This window comes from Cervus elaphus, chromosome 20 (genome assembly GCF_910594005.1).
Source record: "Cervus elaphus chromosome 20, mCerEla1.1, whole genome shotgun sequence".
Lineage (NCBI taxonomy): Eukaryota > Metazoa > Chordata > Mammalia > Artiodactyla > Cervidae > Cervus > Cervus elaphus.
In genome coordinates, this window is record NC_057834.1 from 115,216,893 (window position 1) to 115,229,581 (window position 12,689).

Consider the following 12,689-nt stretch of genomic DNA (forward strand, 5'->3'; position numbering starts at 1 on the left):
AAACCATGTCTCAGTTTTCTGATCTTTAAATTAACCTGTTTTCTAGGGATTCCCTGGTGGCTCAGATGGTAAAGAATCCACCTGCAGTGCAGGAGACCCCGGTTGGATTCCTGGGTTGGGAAGATCCCATGGAGAGGGGATAGGCTGCCTACTCCAGTATTCTTGGGCTTCTGAGGTGGCTCAGACAGTAAAGAATCCTCCTGCAATGAGGGAGACCTGGGTTTGATCCCTGGGTTGGGAAGATCTCCTGGAGAAGGGAATGGCTACCCACTCCAGTATTCTCACCTGGAGAATTCTGTGGACAGAGGAGCCTGGCAGCCTACAGTTCATGGGATCACAAAGAGTCAGACATGACTGAGTGACTTTCATATCACACCATCCTGTTTATAGGGTATACAAATTAAATGGGATAATGTATGTAAAGTACCTAGCACAGAGCCTGGTACATACTCTTTGAATGTTAGCTGCCATGATGATGATGATGACAACAACTTATCGTCACAACACCAGTACTACTGGATCAGTATTGTATAGTTTAGGTGCTAAACTAATTTTCTAGTCTTGTTTTCTACTAATTATTTTTATACTATATGATCAGTATTATATTTCTAAACTATAAATGTAATCTTGTTATTTTTTACTTGAAAGTTACCCTCTTAGGTAGCTTCCTATTGCATTTAGGATAAAGTCTAAACTTCAAGGCCCTCAGCAACCAGACACTTGCTTATATTCACTCCTGTCTCTCATCAGTATACCTTCTCTTTCTGCCCCAAATAAAATTTTGTTGACTAACTTAAATACCTTCATTTCAACAATTTTAAATAGTTTATAGCCGGTCTAAAGCTATGGAAGATACTCTAGTTTTAGACCAAATATACCAGGCCTTTAAGGTTTATCGGGCTTCCCTGGCGGCTCAATGGTAAAGCGTCTGCCCACAGTGCAGGAGACCTGGGTTTGATCCCTGGGTTGGGAAGATCCCCTGGAGAAGGAAATGGCAACCCACTCCAGTATTCTTGCCTGGAGAATTCCATGGACAGAGGAGCCTGGTAGGCTACAGTCCATGGGGTTGCAAAGAGTCGGACACGACTGAGCAACTTCACTTTCTTTCTTTTTTTCTTTCTTTAAGGTTTATTCTCTGTATGCTCTGGACATTAGTTGGCTAATGATTAATAATACAATGTTCATTGAATATGTATTTCAGTTGATTAGCGATTCTGTATTACAGGGAAAACAACTAATGGACTTGGTTGAAAGTCTTCAGATTGATGACTGATTCTGTTACTTAATAATAGTTACCTGATCCTAGAAAAGTCATGTAGTCTCGGGTTTAAAATAGTTTTATAGTACCACATGAAGTTGTTGCATGAAGTAACTGAGATGATGTTTTTCAAAAAAAGTAGTTGTTTAAAGTTGTTGTTCAGTGGCTCAGTTTTGTCCGACTCTTTGTGATCCCCATGGACTGTAGCACACCAGGCTTTCCTGTCCTTGACCATCTTCTGGAGCTTGCTTAAATTCATGTCCATTGAACTGGTGATACCATCCAACCATCTCATGTCTGTCGTCCCCTTCTCCTCCTGCCCTCATTCTTTCCGAGCATCAGGGTCTTTTCCAGTGAGTCAGCTCTTCGCATCAGGTGGCCAAAGTATTGGAGCTTCAACTTCAGCATCAGTCCTTCCGATGAATATTTAGGACTGATTTCCTTTAGGATTGACTGGTTTGATGTCCTTGCAGTCCAAGGGATTCTCAAGAGTCTTCTCTAACACCACAGTTCAAGCATCAAAAAGTTGTTTAAAGTACTGTGTTACATAATTGTTTTCTTAGTTGAGAGGAGCAAAATATTTTCTTTAAAAATTTGCAAAGTGATTTCTGTTTAAAACTACTTGGTATTAAGAATTATTATTAATTTTTTTTTACAGAAATTCTATTAGTGATGTAATAATATGCTCGGCATAATTGAAATTTCTCAGAAAAATAGATTTTATGTTTAGGAAAAACTTTTCCCTTCAAATACATATTTGATATATACAATTAGCACATGAAATGATGTTAATCTTACCCAGTTCTTTTCTTTTTAAGGTTTGGGAATTGAGTGATATTGACCATGATGGAATGCTTGACAGAGATGAGTTTGCCGTTGTAAGTAATCTAAAGCTTTTGAAATTTTAAACATCTAAAAAAAAAAAAAAAAAGAAATTTTAAACATCTTAATGGTTTTCTCAAGTGAAAATTTCCCCTTTTTGTTTATCTTTAGAGGAAAATTACATTTCTCTTAAAATTAATGGTATGACTATTTTTACTAGAATTTGTAGTCAATAAATATTATTAAGCAAATGGATAATGGAGAGTGAATGTTTTTGCCCTCTTCGTTTTATTTGACTTTAAGGTACCTAAGAATACATGCTTTGGATAATGCAGTCTAAAGATGCTGAGTATAATCTTTTGAATCCCATCTTGACCAGGCATCTTAGTGCCTACTTCTGCTGTGAAATGTCTTTATTTCAAATATACTCCCAAATTTTCACATCTGTTTCATTAAAGGAAAACATGAATAATACAACAGTTTCACCTCATTTATGAAAGCAGAGAAAGTTGAGACTTCTTATCCAAAGATATATTATCCTTAGTAAATGGATAGTTAATTCTTCAGAGAGCTGTTTTCATGTCTTCCTTAAGGGTTACATGAAATTCTGCTGTGAACTCATGAATGATAAATCTCTAATCCCCCTTTTAATCTCTTATTTGGAAATTAGTCTTTTCAAATTTTCTCTATTTTGCTAGGAAATTGTTTCTTTGACTTTCAGGTTTGCCACAAAATTGCACTATTCTTTATTCTCTTATGGGTTTGTGTTTGGGTGTCTTTCTCTTTCCAAATCTTACTTAGTTTTGCTTCTTGTTTTTTGTTTAACTGAATGTTTGTGTAGCCTATTAATCTTTTTAAAAAGAGTCATCTTTTCTGGTAGTGTCTTTAGGATTTTCTATGTATAGTATCATGTCATTTGCAAACAATGACAGTTTTATTTCTTTTCCAATTTGAATTCCTTTTCTTTTTCTTATTTCTATACTGAATAAAAGTGATGAGAGTGGACATCCTTGTCTTGTTCCTGATTTTAGAGGAAATGCTTTCAGCATTTTACTGTTATGTTACCTGTGAATTTGTTCTATATGGCCTTTATTATGTTGAGGTAGGTTCCTGCTGTGCCCACTTTTTGGATAGGTTTTGTCATAAATAGATGTTGAATCTTGTTAGAGCTATTTTGGCATCTATGAGCTGTTGAATTTTGTCAAGAGCTATTTTGGCATCTATGAGCTGATCATACAGTTCTTATTTTTTGTGTGTGGTGTCTTCATCTGATTTTGGGCTTCCCTGGTGGCTCAGATGGTAAAGAATCTGCAATGCTGGAGACCTGGGTTTGATACCTGGGTTGGGAAGGTCCCCTGGGGGAGGGCTTGGTAACCCACTCCAGTGTTGCCTGGAGAATCGCCATGGACTGAGGAGCCTGGCAGCTTACTTAGCCTGGCAGTCCATGGGTCACAAAGAGTCAGACACAACTGAGCAGCTAAGCACACAGCATCTGATTTTGGTATCAGGGTGATGGTGGCCTCATAGAATAAGTTTAGATGTATTCCTTCCTTTGCGATTTCTTTGAATAGTTTAAGAAGGATTGGTGTTACTTTTTTCTGAATTGTTGGTAGAATTTACAGGTAGAACCTGTAAAGCTATCTGATTCTGAATTTTTGTTTGTTGAGAGTTTTTAAATCACAGTTTCAAGTTCAGTACTTAAAATTGGTCTGTTCATATTTTCTATTTCTCCCTGGTTCAGTCTTGAGAGATTGTATTTTTCTAGTAATTTGTCCATTTCTTCGAGGTTGTACATTTTATTGCCATATAGTTGCTTGTAGTAGTCTTTTATGGTCCTTTAAGTCTCTTTCATTTATTTCTGCTTTGATCTTTATGATTTCTCTCCTCCTACTAACTTTGGGTTTTGTTTGTTCTTATTTCTCTAGTTGCTTTAGCTGTAATATTTGGTTGTTTATTTGAGATTTTTCTTGTTTCCTGAGGTAAGCTTGTGTTGCTATAGACTTCCTTCATAGAACTGCATTTGCTGCATTTGATAGTTTTTAGAGCGTCATGTTTTCATTTTCATTTGTCTCTAGATATTTTATTTCCTGTTTGTTTTCTTCAGTGACCCATTGGTTGTTTAGTAGCAGTGTTACCACGTGTTTGTGGGTTTTGCAGTTTTTTTTCTCTTAGTTGATTTCTAATCTCATAGCATTGTGGTTGGAAAACATACCTGATAAAATTGCAATTTTCTCAAATTTACTGAGGCTTACTTTATGGCTCAGCATGTGTTCTATCCTGGAGAATGTTCCATGTGCACTTGAAAAGAATGTTGTATTCTGCTGTTTTCAGATGGAATGCTCTATTAATATTAGTTCCATCTGTTCTAATGTGCCATTTAAGTCCTGTGTTTCCTTACTGATTTTTTGTCTGGATGATCTGTCCATTGATGTAAGTAGGGTGTTAAAATTCCCTACCATTACTGTGTTACTGTCAGTTTCTCCTTTTATGTCTGTTAACATTTACTATATATATTGACATGCTCCTATGTTGGGTGCATTTATATTTACAGTTGTATCTCCTTGATCCCTTGATCATTACGTAGTGTCCTTTGTTGTCTCTTATAACAGTCTTTATTTTGAAGTCTGTTTTATCTGATTTGAGTATTGGTACTGCAGCTTTCTTCTGATACCCATTTGGCATGGAAGACCTTTTTTCATTCTCTCACTTTCAGTCTGTATGTGTCTCTAGATCTGAAGCGAATCTCTTGTAGACAGCGTATATATGGATCTTGTTTTTGTATCCATTCAGTCAGTCTGTGTCTTTTGGATGGAACATTTAATCTATTTTCATTTAAGGTAATTATTGATATGTATGTTCTTATTGCTGTTTTATTAATTGTTTTGAATTTGTCTTTGTAGGTCTTTTTCTTCCTTTCCTCTTTTGTTCACTTGTGATTTGATGACTTTCTTTAGTGTTGTGTTTGGATTCCTTTTTTTGTTTGTGTATATATGTATTATAGATTTTTTGATTTGCAGTTCCCACAAGGTTTTGATATAGCAGTCTATATATACTTCCATGGTTGTTTTAAGTTGGTGATCTCTATAGTTCAAATGCATTTCAGATACCTTGCCTTTGTATTCTCATCATGATTTTTGGTTTAGATACCATATTTGTGTGTGTATGATTTCCCACCTTTACTCTAGGTTTGCCTTTACCAGTGAGCTTTCCCATTTCGTAATTTTCTTGTTTCTCATTGTGGCCTTTTCTTATCCACCTAGAGAAGTTCCTTTAGCATTTGTCATAATGCTGGTTTGGTGGTACTGAATTCTTTTTTGCTTTTGCTTGTCTGTAAAGCTTTTGATTTCTCCATCAAATCTGAACAAGAGCCTTGCTGAGCAGAGTATTCTTGGTTGTAGGCTTTTCCCTTTTATCTTTAAATGTATCATGCCACTCTCTTCTGTCTGTAAAGTTTCTACTGAAAACTCAGCTGATAACTTTATGGAGATAGCTTGTATGTTATTTGTTGCTTTTCACCTGTTAGTTTTAATATTTTTTTCTTTCTCTTTAATTTTTGTCAGTTTGATTACTATGTCTCAGCATGTTCCTCCTTGGGTTGACGCGGTATGGTACTCTCTGTGCTTCCTGGACTTGGGTGACAGCTTCCTTTCCCATGTTAGGGGAGTTTTCAGCTGTCATCTCTGTAAGTATTATCTTCTCAGGCCCTTTCTCTCTCTTCTCCTTCTGGGACCCCTATAATGCAAAGTTGCTGTGATTGACATTGTCCCAGAGGTTTCTTAAACTGTCCTCTTTTCTTTTCCGTCTTTTTTTCTTTATTTTGTTCCATGGCAGTGATTTCCAGTACTCTTTCAGCTCCCTTATCCATTCTCATTTATTCTTATGTTGATTCCTTCTAGTTTATTTTTTATTTCAGTTATTGTATTCTTCAACTATCTTTGGTTGTTCTTCATTTTTTCTAATTATTTGTTAAAAACTTATTGTAACTTCTTGCTTTATGCTTGAATTCTTTTCCCAGGTTCTTGGATCATCTTTACGATCATTACTCTGAACTCTCTATTGGGTAGATTGCCTATCTCCATGTCACTTAGTTGTTTTTGTGGGGTTTTATCTTGTTCCTTTGTCTGGAACATAATCCTCTGCCATCTCCTTTTGTCTAAAATTCCATTTGTATTTTTATGTATGTGGAAAGTTAGTTATGTTTCTCGACATTGGAGACGTGGCCTTCTGTAGAGGATGTCCTTTGTGTACCAGCCGTATACTCCCCTCTCATCACCCAGTGACCAGGGATCAGTTGGTCCCAGGGTAAGTTCTGACCTGTGTTTGCAGACTCAGTTGTGTAGGCTGTGGCACTGTATATTTCTTGCTTCCGGTGTTTTCCCCCTGTTGGGTGAGGCTGGTCTAGCTTCCTGGTGGTTAGGGGCAGGTTTCTGCCCACTGATGGGTGGAATTGGATCTTGGTTCTTTGGTGTACAGTGCCATGCCAAGGAGTGTGTCTAGAGGTGGTTGTGGTCTCAGGAAGTCTTTAGGCAGCCTATCTTTTGATGGATGGGACTGTGTTCCTGCCCTGTTGGTTGTTTGGCCTGAGGTATCCCAACACTGGAGCCTACAGGCTATTGGCTCAGTCAGGTCTTGGTGCTAATGTCCCAAGCAAGATATCTTCTGGATGTATTTGAAACTAGCTTTTTCGTTCTAAGAGAGAGCCACACACACCCCCTACCTCGGTGGGAAACCCTCCAAGACCAACAGGTAGGTCTGGCCTAGGCTTCTATGAATTTACTGCTTTTCCTTGGTTCCTGGTGCACATGAGACCTTGGGTGCACCCTCCGAGAGTGTAGTCTGTGTTTCCCCCAGTCCTATAGAGTAAGATCACTGACCTTCTAAGTCAGGGGCTCTGGGGACTCTTGCTACTGATGCCAGACCCACAGACCAGGGATCTTGATGTGGGGCTCAGAGCTCTCTCTCTTTGGCAGATCTGCTATATGATTATATTCAGTTTGTGAGTCTCCCATCCAGAGGTGTGGGATTTGGTTATATAGCAGATGTGCCCCTCCTACTATCTTGTGATTTCCTTTTTGTCTTTGGATGTAGAATATTATTTTTGGTATGTTCCAGTCTTTTTTATTGATGATTGTTCATGTTGATGTTCTTGTGGAGGAGTAAGCTCAAGCTCTTCTATTCCAACATCTTGTCTTCTCTTCCTCGCTGGGTGCCCAAGCAGGAACAGAGCACAGAGGTCCTGAGAGCCCTGTTACCAAGTCTTCCTAATGCAACCTAGACACAACTATCTTTGGCAAACCCTGGGAAAGTAGAGAGTAAACCACGTGAGAGTGTTCTGAAAAGGAAGGCTCTGTGCTGCTATTTAAGCAAAAACCATCCCAGATAAAAGTCTGCACGGCCCCTGCTCAGATGTAAGGGTGCAGACTGGAGTGCTTTTCTCCTACACGTGTGGCCACATGCAGGCAATTGTCCCAAAGCCAAAGTGTGTGTTTATTTTTTGAATGGGAAAATGAAGTTCATAAGAAATTCTGATTTGGTTTGTTGAATTACAATATGGATTTTTAAAAACAATAACTTCTTATTTCATTAATGAACCAAAATCTGGTTGAACCCGAGTCTTTATGTTCAAGACTTTAATCTTTAAAATTCTTAACCAAACCAAATTCTTTCTTTCCTTTTATAGCATAGGTGGGATTTTTGGGTTGGTTTACTTTTTTAATTAGAATAAATAAAGTTGAAGATAGTGAGATATTCTAACTTATAACTTCTGTTGTATATGAACCTTTAATCAACAGTACTTATTTCTTTTCAAATGTAAATGCTTTTCATATTCTCTGAAATCTAGTGCTTTAGTTAAAAACCCAGAATCTAGAGTATCTTGGTGGAGTTTTTCTTTTTTTATTTTAACTAAATTTGTAAAGATTAGGCCTTGGCATGCCTTGGGTGTTCTGGCCACAATTAAAATGACTTTGTAAACTACTTTCAGGGGTTATTTCTGTAGTTCATAAAATGACTTTTGAGATGGGTATGTACGTATTGTTGTTGTCGAGTTGCTAAATCATGTCTGATCCTTTGCAACCCCATGAACTACAGCACACCAGGCTTCCCTGTCCTTCACTATCTCCCAGAGTTTGTTCAGATTCATGTCCATTGAGTTGATGATGCTCTCTGGCCAGCTCATCCTCTACCGCCACCTTCTTTCGCCTTTAATCTTTCCCAGCAGCAGGATACTCTTCACATCAGGTGGCCCAAGTACTGTAGCTTCAGCTTCAGCACCCCCCCAGTCCCTCTAGTGACTGTTGAGGCTTGATCCCCTTTAGGACGGGCTGGTGGGGTCCCCTTGCGGTCCCAGGGACTCTTGAGAGTCTTCTCCAGCACCACAGTTCGAAGGCATCAGTTTTTCAGTGCCTCGCCGTTTTTATGGACCAACTCTCACATCCATCGCTGACTACTAGAAAAACCACAGCTTTGACTATGTGGACCTTTGTCTGCAAAGTGATGTCTTTGCCTTTCAATACACTGTCTGGGTTTATCATAGCTTTCCTTCCACGGAGCAAGTGTCTCTTCATTTCATGGCTGAAGTGCCAGGCTGCAAGATAATTGCTGACGGTGACTGCAGTCATGTGTGTATGTATACACACAAAAATAAGATGGCAAAAAATAATTTCTACATCCTTGAATGAAAAATTTTTTTAATGTCCATGACTATTATCAGTATTCTGTTTGCTCATGAATGAATTATATGACTAGAGTATAAGGATATTGGAAGTACATCTTCCTGAGTTTTACTTCTGACTTACTTAGCTGATGAGAATATGTCTGATACGGCCTTAAGGGGACATTTTGTGAAAGAGTCAAATTTTCCTCTCTGGTATCTGTTTGAAAACTCAAAATACCATAATATATAAAATTGTGGGAGCTTCCCTTGTGGTACAGAGAATAAGAACCTGCCTGCCAATATAGGGGACAACACGTGTTTGATCCCTTGTCCAAGAAGATTCCACATGTCGCAGAGTAACTAAACCCAGGTGCTACAGTTGGGTCTTGCTACTGAGCCCACACTCTAGAACCCATGAGCTGCAACCACTGAGCCTGTGTGCCACAAATCCTGAAGTCCGTGTGCCCTAGAGCCCACATGCTGCACTTACTGAGCCCATGTGCTGCAAAAGATCCAGCCCAACCAAAAATAAATAAAAAATTATGATATTGGGAAATGGCTGATAATTATGTTAAAGTTTATTGTTCCCTTTGTTGGAATGAGTTCTATCAGTGCGCAGTCCTATTCTGTGAAATACTTCTTTGTTTTATTGAGTCTGAAACCATGGCTTTTAAATTTAAAGTGAAGACCCTTAAGTTTAATAATTTAATATTTGGTAAATGAGCTTATGCTTTATCATAGATTTTAGAGTTGAACAAGATCCTGTAAATTAGCGCCTTCAAGCAGATCGGTTAGTGACAGGGCCAGAGCTGAACCTGGGCCTTCTAGATCATGCTGATTTTGATTCTGTTTTTATGTTTGTTAAATTTTAGAATGGCTTTAAATTTATAGAAAAGTTGCAGATAATACAGAGAATTCCTCAATGTCCCTCACCTCACTTCTCTTATAATATTAACGTATTACACTGTCATGGTACTTATATCAAAACTAAAACCAACATTGGTACATTACTGTTAATTGAACTCTAGACTTTATTTGCATTTCACCAGTGTTTCCTTTCAGTCCTTGGATCCCGTCTAGGCTGCCACACTACATTTCATTGCCATATCTTCTCAGTCTCTCTGGTCTTTGATAGTTTATCAGTGTTTCCTTTTTTCCTATAACTTTTAACAGTATCTAAGCGTACTAGCTAGGTATCCTGTGGAATGTCTTCCAACCTAGAAATATGTGTTTTTCTCATAATTAGCCTGAGGGTATGAGTTTTTGAAAAGAATACCACAGATGTAGAATACCTTTCTCATCACTTTTATTGGCAAGTGGGGCATGGGGTACATGATGTCCACATAACATCACTGGTAATATTAACCTTCATCACTTGGTTAAGGCTGTGTTTGTCAAGTTTCTCTACTGTAATTTCCCCCTTATCCTTCTCTCCTCCTTGGAGAGAGAGACTCATGACCCTTTTATCTTATATTCTGTCTTCCTATCTATTTATTCATTTTTACATTCTTAAAGCCTTAAATTTTTCTGTTAGATAAGTTCTTAGACTGCAAGTGGTGAAATTTTTGTCCGTGTTATTTGTTGGATTATATGAAGTTTTTGGGACTTAGAGAGTTATTAAGAATCTTTCTCAACTTGTTCACATTGCATTGAAATTTACTTTTCACATGTTTGCTCCTTCTTCTGTTGGATTGTTAAAATGAGAGATCCCTTCACTTTTGTATTTGTAATGCCTAGCACAGTGTCTGGTGGCAAGAAATTTTTCAGTAAATGATTTATTGAACTAAATTGATGAGGGAAGCATGTATTACTTGGAAGACATTAAAAAACACCTGACGTTTTCATCCTAGATTGCTGTTATTAGATGTTGGCAGTTCAGCTGATTGAGTAAACCAATGAACAAACAGAACTCCTCAGGAAACTCCTAAAATACTGATTCTCAAAGTATGGTCTCCCATAAAAAACATGTGTCACCAGTAAAATTACTAGAAATGCAAATTCTCAGGTGTTAACCTCAGACTAATTGAATAAGAATCACTGGGGTTGGTTTGAAAAACCTGTGTTTTAACAAACGCTCCAGGTGTGTTTCTGATGGCCACTAAAATTTGAGAAATACCCCCTAAAAGCATAGAGGATGAAAAAAATCAAAGAAAGTGAGCCACTAGTGGTAATTGACTGCAGCAGTGAAACAAAGTACCCTCTTTTCCTGTTGTCTATATCTCTGAGTAAGCTTAGGTTTATTTTTGATGCTTTTACCTTGAAATCATCAAAAAGATGTTTGAAATGCTTCTTAGTTGTCTATCTCTAGCTGTGCAAATGCATTTGCTAGTACCAAGAACTTTTCAGTTTAAAAATTAGTTGCTGGCCAGATTTTGGGGAAAGGAGGTTTTGTTTTTTTGTGTGTGTGGGGTTTTTTGTTTTTGACAAGTGTACATCATTTGATTCAGTTGCCGTGTTTGTTTCAATGATACACTTTGATTAAGATAAAGTACGATATAATAGAAAATCAAACATAATCATAACAGCATACTGTTCACTTTTTCTATTTGGTGGAAAAATTTTTTACTTTAGTTGTCAGGAAAACTATTTTCAAGGCAACATGAACTTAGCAATACTTTTTTTAACTTTAAAAAAATGTGTTGTCTATTGGCAGCAGATGGCTGACATAAGCTTTTTTGCTTCAAGTGTCCACTTTTCCAGGAAATGACTCCCATCTGTACAAGAGGAATGCTGACCTTTAATGTGCATGTTATTCACTTCTTTTAACTCAGTGCCAAGCTAATATATTCACATATATTGTGAATTTGGTTGGAAGTATGTGCTAGCCAGATTGTTTTGTTTCTGGCGTTTTAAGCTTTTGAAAATAGAAAGTTTGTGGGTTTTTTTTTTATTTTATAATTAAAAATAACTTTTAATAGGTAAAATATTCTCATGGTTCATAAATCCATTCAATATAAAAGGATATTCAGTGGAAAAAATCAGTCTCATCCTTGCCCTCAACTGTTCCATTTACACCTACTCTATATATTCTTATTTATCCTGCCTTTGTTGATCCCCCTAGAATTTCTTAATGCAAACTGAGACAAATTTGAGTAACTATTATCCTGTTACTGCAAAGATTATACACTATTATACATACCCACTGTTCAACACTATACTTTTTTTCATGTTAGCATTGTATTTTGGATATCTTTTCACACAGAGTGCTCCATGATTCTTTTTTCTGATCAGCTTTATTGAGGACTACTTTACATACAATGAATTGCATTCAATTTAAATATACAATTTGATGAGTTTTGACAATTGTATATTTTTGTGAAGGTACCACTGCAGTTAAGATACAGAATATTTCCCAGGGGTTTGGTGTTTTTTGTTTTTTTAGGGTTTGTTTGATAGTATTTCATTGTATGGATATACCAGTCTTTTAAACCAGTCTTCTGTTTAAGTATTTAAGTGCTGATACAAACAGTTCTTTAATTAATAGCCTGTTTGATACAGCCTTTCCTGTGAAGATAAGTAGAGAATATGTAAGGATAGATTCCCAGATACCAGATTGCTGAGCCAAAAGGGAAGTCAGTATTTTGGTAGATGTTGCCAAAATGCCTTACAGTAGACTTGGTACTAGTGTGAGCTTTCACTAGCCATGTACGAGAGTGTCTGTTTGCCCATTGTAGCTAACAAAATTGTGTTATGATTTTGCTGATAGATGGGAAAGGGTGTTTTCATATAGTTTTAACTTTCTGTTTTCTTGTGAATGAAAGTGAGCGTATTTTTATAAGTTAAAGGATGGGCCATTTGTAGTATTTACTTTTCTATGAAGTATCTGTTAATCCTGTTAATCCGTTTTCCTATTGGATTTTATGGTTTTTTTCTGTTAATTTGTAGGAATTCTTTATATATTGAGAAGTTAGTTCTTTCTTTGCAAATATTTTTTTCCCCAGGTTGTTTTCATTT

At 37.1% G+C, this 12,689-nt stretch overlaps 1 protein-coding gene across 8 annotated transcripts in view; it reads left to right on the forward strand.

Annotated features, from left to right (window-relative positions):
* EPS15 (epidermal growth factor receptor pathway substrate 15) overlaps positions 1-12,689 on the forward strand; it is a 139,598-nt gene that overhangs the window by 42,806 nt on the left and 84,103 nt on the right. For all 8 annotated transcript variants that reach the window (XM_043876708.1, XM_043876712.1, XM_043876713.1 and 5 more), the window contains exon 8: positions 2,077-2,136. In XM_043876708.1, coding sequence (XP_043732643.1) covers positions 2,077-2,136 — 60 coding nt within the window. The remainder of the gene's footprint in view (positions 1-2,076; positions 2,137-12,689) is intronic.